The 11000-nt window shown below is 49.3% G+C and overlaps 2 protein-coding genes across 6 annotated transcripts; both read left to right on the top strand.

Annotated features, from left to right (window-relative positions):
• The first annotated feature begins 807 nt into the window (after positions 1 to 807).
• LOC123621703 lies at positions 808 to 3070 on the top strand. Its single transcript, XM_045527615.1, has 4 exons — positions 808 to 1329; positions 1589 to 1676; positions 2233 to 2832; positions 2943 to 3070. Exons 1-4 carry the CDS (start codon positions 808 to 810, stop codon positions 3068 to 3070), a joined length of 1338 nt encoding a protein of 445 aa, XP_045383571.1.
• On the top strand, positions 2938 to 10747 carry TGIF1 (TGFB induced factor homeobox 1). 5 transcript variants are annotated; one of them, XM_045527390.1, is made up of 4 exons: positions 4988 to 5135; positions 5231 to 7243; positions 8683 to 8909; positions 9695 to 10747. In XM_045527390.1, the coding sequence occupies exons 3-4, from the start codon at positions 8727 to 8729 to the stop codon at positions 10268 to 10270; spliced, it is 759 nt and encodes a 252-aa protein (XP_045383346.1). In that variant the 5' UTR covers positions 4988 to 5135; positions 5231 to 7243; positions 8683 to 8726; the 3' UTR covers positions 10271 to 10747. The 5 variants fall into 5 exon arrangements, with proteins under 5 accessions (XP_045383344.1, XP_045383346.1, XP_045383348.1 ...); XM_045527392.1 differs by having other exon boundaries at positions 4988 to 5704; positions 7165 to 7243; XM_045527391.1 differs by having other exon boundaries at positions 4988 to 5704; positions 7143 to 7243.
• Positions 10748 to 11000: the final 253 nt, after the last annotated feature.

Raw genomic sequence — 11000 nt, 5'->3', positions numbered from 1 at the left:
AATAATGGCGAAAACCGTTTATCAGCAGCCTCTGCAAGCACCAAGCAACGCCTCAATTTTACTCCGGCAATCTCCCAATTCAATTAACATTCATAGGAATTCAGCAAATAATATGTAGCAAATGTGAATCCATACACATTTTTTTAGCACTGGAAAGAATCTTAAAAGTCAGTGAATCCGTTTTATTGAGAAGCCCTGAGACATTAAGGGACTGACAGAGCCAGATCTGAAACTCGTTTTTCCACCTTGAGATAAGCGAATAAACAAAAAATATCTTAAGCAATTACTGGTTATTTGAAGCCCACTTTTTTTGGATTGTTTTCCTTTGTTATGTTGTGCAGACCCCAGGCACTTTCTTCCCAAAATGCACCAACAATCCAAAGCGCCAAGCAAGTTTGGGACCAGCCTTGGGGATAGGGTGGGGTCGGGGGGCATCTACCAGGGTGAAAGGGGTGTGGGGGGAGGGGTTATAAGGCTTTGGCTACACCACAGAATTGTATAGTTGTTCCTCTTTGGAGCATCTCGCCAGCTTCAACAACTGCTTCGACATGATTTGCTCGAGCAAAAGGTGTGCATTGGCTGGATCAAGCCGGACTTCTAGCCAAGGTGAGTTTAAATCTCCATTTTTACCTCCCCCCTAATTTGAAAGGAGCTTTTAATTCTCTCTGCCCCTCCCCCTCCCCCCTGTAAAGTTTGTTTTCAAGCTATAAACCCGCTCCAACTCTCAGTTTCCATCTCGGTTGCCTGAGAGCCGCAGTCATTAGCCAAACTCACTTAGGCGAGAGAAAAGCTACCTTTGTGTACATAATGAGAGCCACCGCGTGGCCAAGGAGAGCCACGGAGGAGGAGGAAACATTTCAGTCTCGAGCTGCCGAAAGCGGGCGGGGGAGGGTTAAACCGACCCAAGGCGTGTTTTGCAGAGTGGCTTCGAAAGCGACCGAGGCTGCCGAAGCCGCTTTCGAAGTTAGCAAACAAAGCGTCTCCCCAGTAACCGCCGGGTTCCAGACGAGGCTCCTGCCACTCAGACCGCGGAGTCGCGGCGTGGGCCGGCCCCCCGGCTCCTCCTCCCTGCGTCCCTCCTCCCTCCTCTCCCGGTTCCCCAGCGGATATGAGCCACCAATCCCTGCAACAAACAACCCTTCAAACCAGCTAACGAGGCGGCCCTCTAACGGGCGGCGGGGCGGCGGCCCCCTCCCCGCGCCACATCTGTCCCGCACTCGGGCGCAGCCGCCGATGCATCTGCAGCCAACCCGGGAAGGGACTGCGCTCGGGGCAGCTGCCGGGCCGCGTCCGGACTGCGGGTTTCTCCCCAGGACCGTGTTTGCCCCCGTGCTCTTTTAGATATGTGTTCCCTCGTGTGCCGAGCAGTCAGCAAACCATAGAAGAAAAATATCCTAAGGTTGCTGCCTTCTTAGAGGGATGCTGTTTTCCTTGTTGATTTTAAGTCCTGTAACTGGAAAAGCCACCCAAGCTTTTTAAACTCTGGCCTTAACGCCCTCTCGGGGCGGGGGGGTGTCTTTTTTTGGGGGGGGGAGGAGTTGGAGGGGGTGGCAGGCTGGCTTTAATTCTCAACGTAATCCTAAAACAGGCTCCGAAGCGTAGTCATCCTTTGGCTGCCTTGGTCCTCCTCGGGTTTAACCTTCCCCGGAACGTCGCCCGCCGGGATCTCCGTCGAGGTTAGAGAACAAAAACTGCGCCGAGCCCAGCTGGAGGCAGACCCGGGCGCTGACGTCTCTGCTAGGCTTATTTACGTTTGGGTTTTTTCTTTCTTTCTTTCTTTTTTAAGTGATGGGGAAAGTCTTACAGCGGCATGTGACAGTTCCGTTTGCTTCAAAACAACGGTACATACCCACGCGCAAACTAGACCCAAGGGAGGGGGCGTGCGTTTCTTGAAATCAGCCAAACAGCCTCTGGTCTTTTAAAAGGGCGATTTCATCAAGGAACTTTTGTTAGATTCGTCCTAACTCGCAACCAAAGTAAATCAACAGGAACATGTGTTTACTTAATGGTTAGTTTCTGTTTGATATACCAGGGGGTAGGAGGGCTCCCTTAGCGGGGTTCAAGTTCTAAAAGTAGACCCTGTTTACCGAAACAGATGAGCAGTCACGGCGTGGTCGCCCCTTTCTTATAAAAGCGGCAGCTACCGGGGTCCGTGAATGAGGGTGTCGGGCCAAGTGGCTGCCCCGGCTGTCCCCAGGCAGAGACGTTTAAAGAGCATGTGAGCATGACAAGTGTCTGTCCGCAACGTGTCAGATTTCGAAACTGCCTTGCAATCCAGTCCGGAACTCGCAGCTTTAGCCCGGGGGGAACAGACTACGGTGTCAGTGTCTCATCCCCCCCTGCCCCCCCTTGCCGTTGGAGGAAGAGAGCCCGGGAGGAGAAGGGTGCGACGCGTCGCGCCCGCGTGTCAATGGCAGCCGCGCATTCTGGAAGAAGTTGGTTCTTGTCCCGAATACTTTTCCTCTCGCGCCCCGCCCCTTGAATCAGAAGCGGCTGTCTTCTGCGGCCAGAGCAGGGCCCGTGGAGTTTGGGGCAGCTGTCAAACACGAGACTGGGAGACTTTTTTTCCGTGGGGTGGAGGAGGGGAGGAGGGGCGTCCTTTTTCCCATCTGTTGCAATTTTCTAACCAAACGCACCCTCGCCAGCCCCGAGAAGAAAGGCCCGAAGGAGAAACCCAGGGCGCTCGGCTAGTGTCTCCGCCGCCGCCGGGCGAGGGATGCGGGCGGTGCGCGCGCGGCAGGCAGGAAGGATCGCGTTTCTGGGCCCGGCCGCCCCCGCGAGGGACGGGTGACAGCGGCTGCCGCGCAGGGTCCAGTTCTCCCGGGCTGGAAGGTGCGGGGGAGGGGCGGAGGAGCGGCGGGGCGGGAGGGGGACGGGCAGGCGGCTGGGGGCGGAGGCAGGACCTCCTGTACCTTCCCTCCCCGCCTCTCTCACTCTGACAGCGCGGAGGTGCGCCGAGCAGGAGCGGGGAACAAAGGAGCGGAGAGGGGAGGGGAGCGAGTTGGGCAAGGGAGAGACCCCGGCCGGCTGCCAGAAGATCCCGGCAGGAGGAAGCCCAAGTGTCACTTGAATTCCACCCAAGGAGCGGGCGCCTGGGATCCGAGCGCCTTGTTTAGCAATAACGGCTGGAGCACGTCCTACAAGTTACTGGAGAGTCGGCCGTGAAGGAGGCGATCGCTTGTCCCCTTGTGCCCCCTCTCCTGACCCCTTGAGACCCCAGCACTGCCTCGCGCTGGGAGGGCAGTTCCAGAATGAAAAGCAAGAAAGGTAAGGCGGCCGCGGGCGGTGCGCACCGGGGGACGCCAGTCCCGGGAAACGTGCTGGCCGAGCCGCGCGGGGCTCCGGGCGAGAGTGACTTCTGCACTTTTCCGCCCAGGGGCTCCTGGGCTGGAGCCGTGGCCGTTCTCTTTGTTGAGGCTGCGTCTGAAATGGCAGTGGCTGTTTTCCTTCTAGACACAACACGAGGGGCTGTTGTGGGGAGGCAAGGCTCTCCACGCTGCTGGCACGTTGTCAAGAAACACGCTCAGCGCCTTGTTTGTGCGCCTCCAAGTTTCATTGTCTCCGCCGACACCCCACGCTCTGCCCAGCCGCCGCGTGGCTTCTCGCTCTTTCTCGAGGGCGGGGGTTTGGGGTCCGGCTCGGGGAATCCCGCGCCTCGTTTTTCCGGGCAGGGACCCCCGGCGATCCGGGCTGCCGGGCCGCCGCGCCTTTGTCTGAAAGTTCGACTCCCGGGGCTCCCCGCTCCCGGCCTGGCCACTCTACTTTGGGGATGCTGTGCTTTCACAATCGGAGGAACGTGATTTGACCCTTCGCATCGCCCTGGGGTGTAAACACCTTTGGAAAGCTAGACTTTTTAAAAAAATTCTCAGTCTCTAAAAGTTTTCCCAGGATGAATTTGGGGCAAGATGAAGAGTTAGGACACAGGGCCAACAGCATCAAGCGGCATGCAGTTAAAATGTGTCCAAATGTGACAAGCAGGCTTGGTTGTAAGTGCAAAGAGCCAGGCTGTCATTGTTTCTACAAAGCGTCCTGGAGGCTTTACAACTAAAACTTGCCGTCAGTCTGGTTTAAGAACAAAATAACACGGAGGGGAAGAAAACCACACACAACACCCTGAAAGGTCAAAGAATGTGAAGTCCCTTTAGAAGTTAACTTTTGAGTCCCTGACTGGGAGGTTCCCCGAGTGTTCCGTCGTGGGCTGGAGTTGGCTTTTCTGTTGTGATTTATGTGGAGTGGTTCAAAACAGAAGTTAATCGCTCGGGGAAGCTGGGCGGTGCGACTGCGCATGCCCGGGAGCGTCCCGGAGTCTGTAACTCCACATTCTTTCAGAGCCGCGGGCCGGCGCTCTCCCTGGAAGGGGTCCTCGCGCGGGGTCGCCGCGCCCCCCCCGGGTTCCCCGCGCTGCCTTCCGCGTTCCATGGGACTCCGTGGGAGGCTCTGGGACGCGCGGAGTTTCTCTGTCCCCCCTCCCAGGCTTTCCCAGCGAGAGTGAAATTAAACGTGAAAACCCGGGTCACTTGGTAGTAGGTAGTGGAACTCCCTGCACACCCCTCCCCAGGGGACGCGTAAGTTGGGTCTGGCACAACACGCGCGGGGAGCGTCCGGGGCGCCTCTTGAAAGCCGTGTGGACCTCGGAAGGACCGACAGGTCTACACCCTCACTGGGAGGCGTTCTCTCTGTTCTGGTGGGGCTCACCGGCATAATGGGGGGGGGTTCTGTTTGCGAAGAGCAGTTCTGGTGCGCTCAGGCACAGCCCGGCTTCCGCCGGGGGGTGGGCTTCCCCCATTGTTCGGGCCCTGGCGGGGGCGGCTCCGATTAACCTCCCCGGCCCGCCCCTCCCCTCGGGTACCCCCGGCGCCCCTCCCCCTCTACTTCCCAGGCGTCCCCCTACGTCCTGCCGCACTTTCGGGTCCCTCTCCACCAGCGCCCCCGACCCTCCCTAGCGCCCCCGCCCACATCCCGGGTTCCCCCTGTCACCCCTCCCCGAGTCCCCCATCCGCCCTAACCCCTGGCCCCCGGCCGAGGACCGAAGCTGGGACCCACGGGCCGCGTTGCGTCGGTGGGAACCTCCGTGGTTCCCAGGCCCGGGCGCGCGGGGTCCTGCCACTCAGCGCCGACTCATGGAACAATGAAAGGTGACGTGTTGGAGGGGAAACTTTGCGACTGGTTCAAAGCTCGCGTGGGGGAAGCTGAGACTGCTGAGGTTACGCGGGTTTCTTTCCCTTTTTAGGTTTCCCTGGCGAGTCGTCCGGGGGCGGGCAGGCCCCTGAGAATGCGCGATTCCGGGCCTCGTCGCTCGTTTCTTCCTGTGCCCGGAGCTCCCGAGGGCCTGTGGCCGCGCTCGCTCGTGCGGCGCGCGGGCCGGTCTCAGCCGGGCTGGGGAAGTCACCAGAACAAAAGCTACTTGATTTCCTCCTCGGGCTCCTCCCTCTGCCCGCGTCCTCCTCCCCCGATCTAAAACTACCTGGGAGGGGGAGAGCCTTCCCAGTCGGCTCTGGAAGTACTCAAGGAGTCGGTCCCGCCCATTGTCTGTCTTACAAAAGTCTGTGAAAATCTTTTCAAGTTTCCTTAAAACAGCGGCACCTTCAACTCAGTTACACAGCCCGGGCTTTGGTGAGACTGGTTCGTGAGCATCGTGTGTCCTCTTAAAAAGCTGAGCAGGCCAAAGATCTCCTAAAATGGCTTAAAATCAAGCAGAAAAAAGGTTCGATGGGGAAACCCCCTAAGTCTTTTTGCGCCCAGTTTCCGATTCTCGCTTTAAGATTGCTTCTTGCACGGGCCACCTAGCGCACGTTAGTGACTTGGGTGTTAAGTTCGATTCCTGTTGTCTCTCCTGGGGAGAGTCTCTGATCAGGAACCTTGTTAGGTTAGGTTTGCTTTTTCCTAACTGTGTACTTAGTTTTGCTTCTAGTCTCTTCTAGATTTTTAAAATCCAGCTCCACGGCCGGTCACTCTCTGTCCCCTCCTCCCCCATCTCGATGTTACAGAGCTATTCAGAAAAGAAAGTGCAGAAGCAAGATTGCTCCTTAGTGCTGTGAGATCCTCAGGCCATCTTGTGGCTTTCTAAACAGCATTTCCTTGTGTGCGGATAGAGTAAAAGAAGCTTGTGATCTGACCCCCCCTCCCCCCACCACATTTTTAAAGTGTAAGCAAAGCACGACGTTTGGAAACAAGTCTCAACCGGGAGACTTTTCAAAAGCTCTGTTACAATAGGAAATGAGTAACGAGGAAAAAAGTCTTTTTGTTTTTCCAAGTTGAGCCACAGTCAGGAGGGAGAGTTTTAATGAAAACAGTCCTGACAGCAGCAAACGTGGTTTTACTGCAGTGAAATATCAGCTGGCGGAGCCAAGGAACTGAAGTCTTAACTTCCTGTTACTTCAGCTTTTGTGCACATATTGGAAATATTTGTTAGGGGCCTGGCATTCATTTATTTAAATGAACTGAGAACAGAGTAAAGTCGCGCTGCAGTTTGGTGTTGCTTAACTGAAACCTGCTTTTGTGTGTCACTAACCTATTCTGAAAGATCAAGCCTCTTGTCAGACTAGGCAAGCAGATCAAAGGGCAGGCTTTAGGGGTTTTTTTGTTTGTTTGTTTCAAACTGTTTGCTATTACCAACTTACAGTTGGGGATTCACTGTTCCATGAGCAAATTTTCACACTTTTTCTAGATTAAAAAAAAAAAAAGGAGGCGGTAATAGCCTTGAGAAGAATGTCTGGCTTTTCAGATGTTGGAGAGTTTAAAACAAATCGCTTTATTCAAATTTGCTTTAGTCATTCAATTAACTTCACACGTTTGAAAAGTTAGATTTCTTTAATTATCCAAGCCAATGTGAAACGGGAACTCATTTGTAATTTCTTAAAGTTTTTTTAGTAAATGAATTCTTCATCCCAATTTCATTCAATATGGGTTTTGAAAGTTTCTCATCTTCTCAATAGCGAAATTAGTTTCAGTTTTAAATGTACCCTTTTAAAAAACTTTTTAAAAAATGAAATCTTCAGGGAAGGGAAATTTCAAATATGTGGCAGTTAAAACTTAGGATTCTTGTGCGGTTTAATTGTGGCTCTTTGTTAAGCCTCGAGCTAAAGTGAATTTGCAAGATCATCCACCTCTTTGTTAGAACTTGCTTTATTTTGTTTTTGGAGGGTACTGCCTTTTCTTCTGTAGGAATGCCCTCCAGCACCTTCTGCCCCCTGCAGTCCAAAACTACAAATGTGTCACCAAGTCAAGTCAGTCAATTAAAAAGGTGGGTTTTTGGTTTTTAAAAAAAAATTGTTGAAAATGCGTGCATGATTTATCACTGTGAGGAATATCCTGTTTTTATTTCCTGTCAAGATAAACTGGCTCAATTAAGGTAGAAGCATATTTACAACCAAAATTACATACTACAGAGGGAAAAAAGTATACAAAGCTAAAAATGCATACCTTTAAACTTTTTAATTTGTTGTTTAATTAATTTCCCTTATATAGAAATACTGGTATTTTCAGGCATGGTATGGTTTGTGATTCATTCATGTATTTAAGATTCTAGATTGTCTTCAAAAAAGAGAATGTATTTCTTTAGTCATTTGGAGTGGCCTGTTCTTTGAAAGGCGGAGTTAAGAGCATTTGTTATTTAATTTTAAGTTCAAAATCATGTTTAAATGTCTGTAAAGGCCAGGTCTGAATTTTTGTTGAACCCAGTCTATCTATGATTTAAATATTCTCCATGGCTTGCAAATTCTTAAAATTTCTGGCAAGATTAAAGTATATACAGCTAAAGGAGCTTCCTCTGGGGGTTGTCCATATTCAGTTTTCTTTGTCATGTAATAATTTAAGACTGAGCTCTGCTTATTGATATGTAGCATTCTAGGTTTAGATTTAACAGGCAGCTGAAATGTATGGAAATTTTTAAATTTATTCAGTATTGGGCATTTTTTACCTTACTAAAGTAGTAGCAGTAGAAAAATATTTTTGTGTGATGAAACTGAAAACTTCAGTGGTTGTATTTAATAAAAAGTGACTAGAACTGTTCATTAAAAGTAGGCATCTAATTTTGGATAAATGTAGATAGTAATGAATAAGAAATGACCATGGAATTAGCATAACATTTTAACATGTATTTTACTTTAGAATAGCAACTGGGTTAAGTACAGTGTGTAATTTTCCTTCCTTATTTCAGTGAAAAAATGTACAGATTTCTCCCTTTTATTTCAAACTTTCAGGAAAGGAAGGAGGAAGAACAACACTTAAAATGTACATTAGGATACTGGTTAGATTGCTTTTCCTAGTTAGCAGTGACCTTAAAGAGAAGGTTGTTAGACACATTCCAACTGCTACAGTACCCTTCCTGTTTCAGATGTGGCAAGTTATTCACTTTGGGTGCAGTTTGTCTCCTGTGGATCAGACAAAAGACTTTTCTGAGCATGATTCAAAAGGAATGTGAGAAGTTCAATCCTAGAGGAAAGTGGCTAAGAAAAGACATCTGACAATTGGTTGAGAATCTACCGTGTGGTGCTAGTCAAATTACTCTTGAGGACTTTGCTTGTACCCTGGTAATTCAGGACAGAAAACACTGGCCCTCCCTCCACATCACTCTCAGTAGTTGAGAAAACACAGGGACACTGAATGGTCAGAGTAAATGAGCTATGCAGTAGTTGCTCTGCTTATAAAAGTGATTGACAGCTGGCCTTTGTCCTTCCCTAGGTGTCGTTGCAGTGTCCGGCAGTGAGACTGAGGATGAGGACAGCATGGACATTCCCCTGGACCTTTCTTCCTCAGCTGGTTCAGGCAAGAGAAGGCGAAGGGGCAACCTGCCCAAGGAGTCCGTGCAGATCCTCCGGGATTGGTTGTATGAGCACCGGTACAATGCCTATCCCTCGGAGCAAGAAAAGGCTTTGCTGTCCCAGCAGACACACCTGTCTACACTACAGGTAAGGAAAGAGAACACGAAGTTTATGCCCGCGTATTTGTTTTCAAAGTCATTTTATAGCATTCCTGTGTGTCAAGTCATTAAGCTCCTCTCCACTCAAAAACAGAAGGAATATTCTTTTTATGGTAAACTTCGTAGCGTTAAAAGCTAATAACTGGCTATTTAGAGAACACAGAAACACTTGACAGTCATCTGTCAAATAGCATTTCCTTTAATGCCTAAAAGAGCCTTCCTTTATGCAACAGACATTAAAAGGAGGTTAAACCTTACTCTATTGCCCAGGAAACTGGTTTGATATTTAAACAAGGACAGACTTCAGTGAGGTAATTCATGTTATGTCTGTTGACTTAGTCATTTGAACTGAGAAAAATCAGTTACTGAGAGGAGTGGCCCTTTTCATACAGGAAAGGTTTTCCTGTAGTTGATTAACTTAAATGCTGGGGCAGTAGGTAATGGTTTAAAATGGGGAGAGTTAAAAGGTAAACTTCTCTCCCTCCCTAAAATCATTTTCAGGTATTTGAGATTTTATACTTTTTTCTTCCTCCTGAAAAGGGTTAAGGATGATGAGACAAAAAAGGAAATTTGTATTAAAATAGGAGGAGGTTTATGACAGGACTCACTCTCTTTCTTGGTGGGCTCAAATACCTTGCAATAACTTTGTAAGTCCAGATAAGCCTTTTCATGCCCGTGATACAAAGACATCAGTTAGGCACCCCGTAGAACGTTCCCAGAACCTGTTGGCTGAGTGAACGAGGAAAGTGTTAAAGCATACCGGTGTGATTTCAGGTCTGTAACTGGTTCATCAACGCCCGCCGCAGGCTCCTCCCGGACATGCTGAGAAAGGATGGCAAAGATCCAAATCAGTTCACAATTTCCCGCCGTGGGGCCAAGATTTCTGAAACCAGCTCTGTGGAGTCAGTAATGGGCATCAAAAACTTCATGCCGGCTCTCGAAGAGACCCCATTTCATTCCTGTATAGCTGGGCCAAACCCAACCCTAGGGAGACCACTGTCTCCTAAGCCAGCGTCCCCAGGATCAATTTTGGCTCGTCCATCAGTGATCTGCCATACCACTGTGACTGCATTGAAAGATGTCCCTTTCTCTCTCTGCCAGTCGGTCGGTGTGGGACAAAACACAGACATACAGCAGATAGCAGCCAGCAACTTGACAGACACCTCTCTCACGTACCCTGAGGACACGTGTAAATCGGGACCAAGTACAAACACACAAAGTGGTCTTTTCAACACTCCTCCCCCTACTCCACCGGACCTCAACCAGGATTTTAGTGGATTTCAGCTTCTAGTGGATGTTGCACTCAAACGGGCTGCGGAGATGGAGCTTCAGGCAAAACTTACGGCTTAACCCTTTGTCGAGCAAAACAGTTCTCAGAAATGTCATGATTGCCGGGGTGATGGCAAGAGATGAATTGCATTATTTTATATATTTTTTTATTAATATTTGCACATGGGATTGCTAAAATGAAGCTTCCTGTTACTGAGATGTCTTCAATGGAATACAGTCATTCCAAGAACTGTAAACTCAAAGCTACTGTAGAAACAAAGGGTTTTCTTTTTTAAATGTTTCTTGGTAGATTATTCATAATGTGAGATGGTTCCCAACATCATGTGATTTTTTTTTCCCTCCCCTTCCCCTTTTTTGTTGGTGTTTTTTTCAGACTGTGCAATACTTAGAGAACCTATAGCATCTTCTCATTCCCATGTGGAACAGGATGCCCACATACTGTCTAATTAATAAATTTTCAATTTTTTTTTCAAACAGGTTTGAATCTAGTTGATTGATGCCTTTTTTTCATGACATAATAAAGTATTTTCTTTAAAAGTTATTGTAATGCAGAGTATTTTGTTGAGGGAGGTGCTTAAAAATGAGTAGGAATATAGTACCCCAATGAGCAGGAAGTTGGGGGTAGGGTGCAGTGTGAGTTGGGGGTTGTCACCAGCTCTTTGAAGAACTGTGGACAACAAGCCAGTGTGTATAAACAGGATGTGTGATATTTACTCTTGATAGGAGGCATGGCAGGCCCTTAAAGCTTTACTTACAACTGCAGGGCAAATTGAAATGAATCATTTCATCA

This window comes from Lemur catta, chromosome 16 (genome assembly GCF_020740605.2).
Source record: "Lemur catta isolate mLemCat1 chromosome 16, mLemCat1.pri, whole genome shotgun sequence".
NCBI classification, from domain to species: domain Eukaryota; kingdom Metazoa; phylum Chordata; class Mammalia; order Primates; family Lemuridae; genus Lemur; species Lemur catta.
The sequence above is the reverse complement of the archived record's forward strand: the minus strand, read 5'-3'. Positions and strand labels throughout refer to the sequence as shown.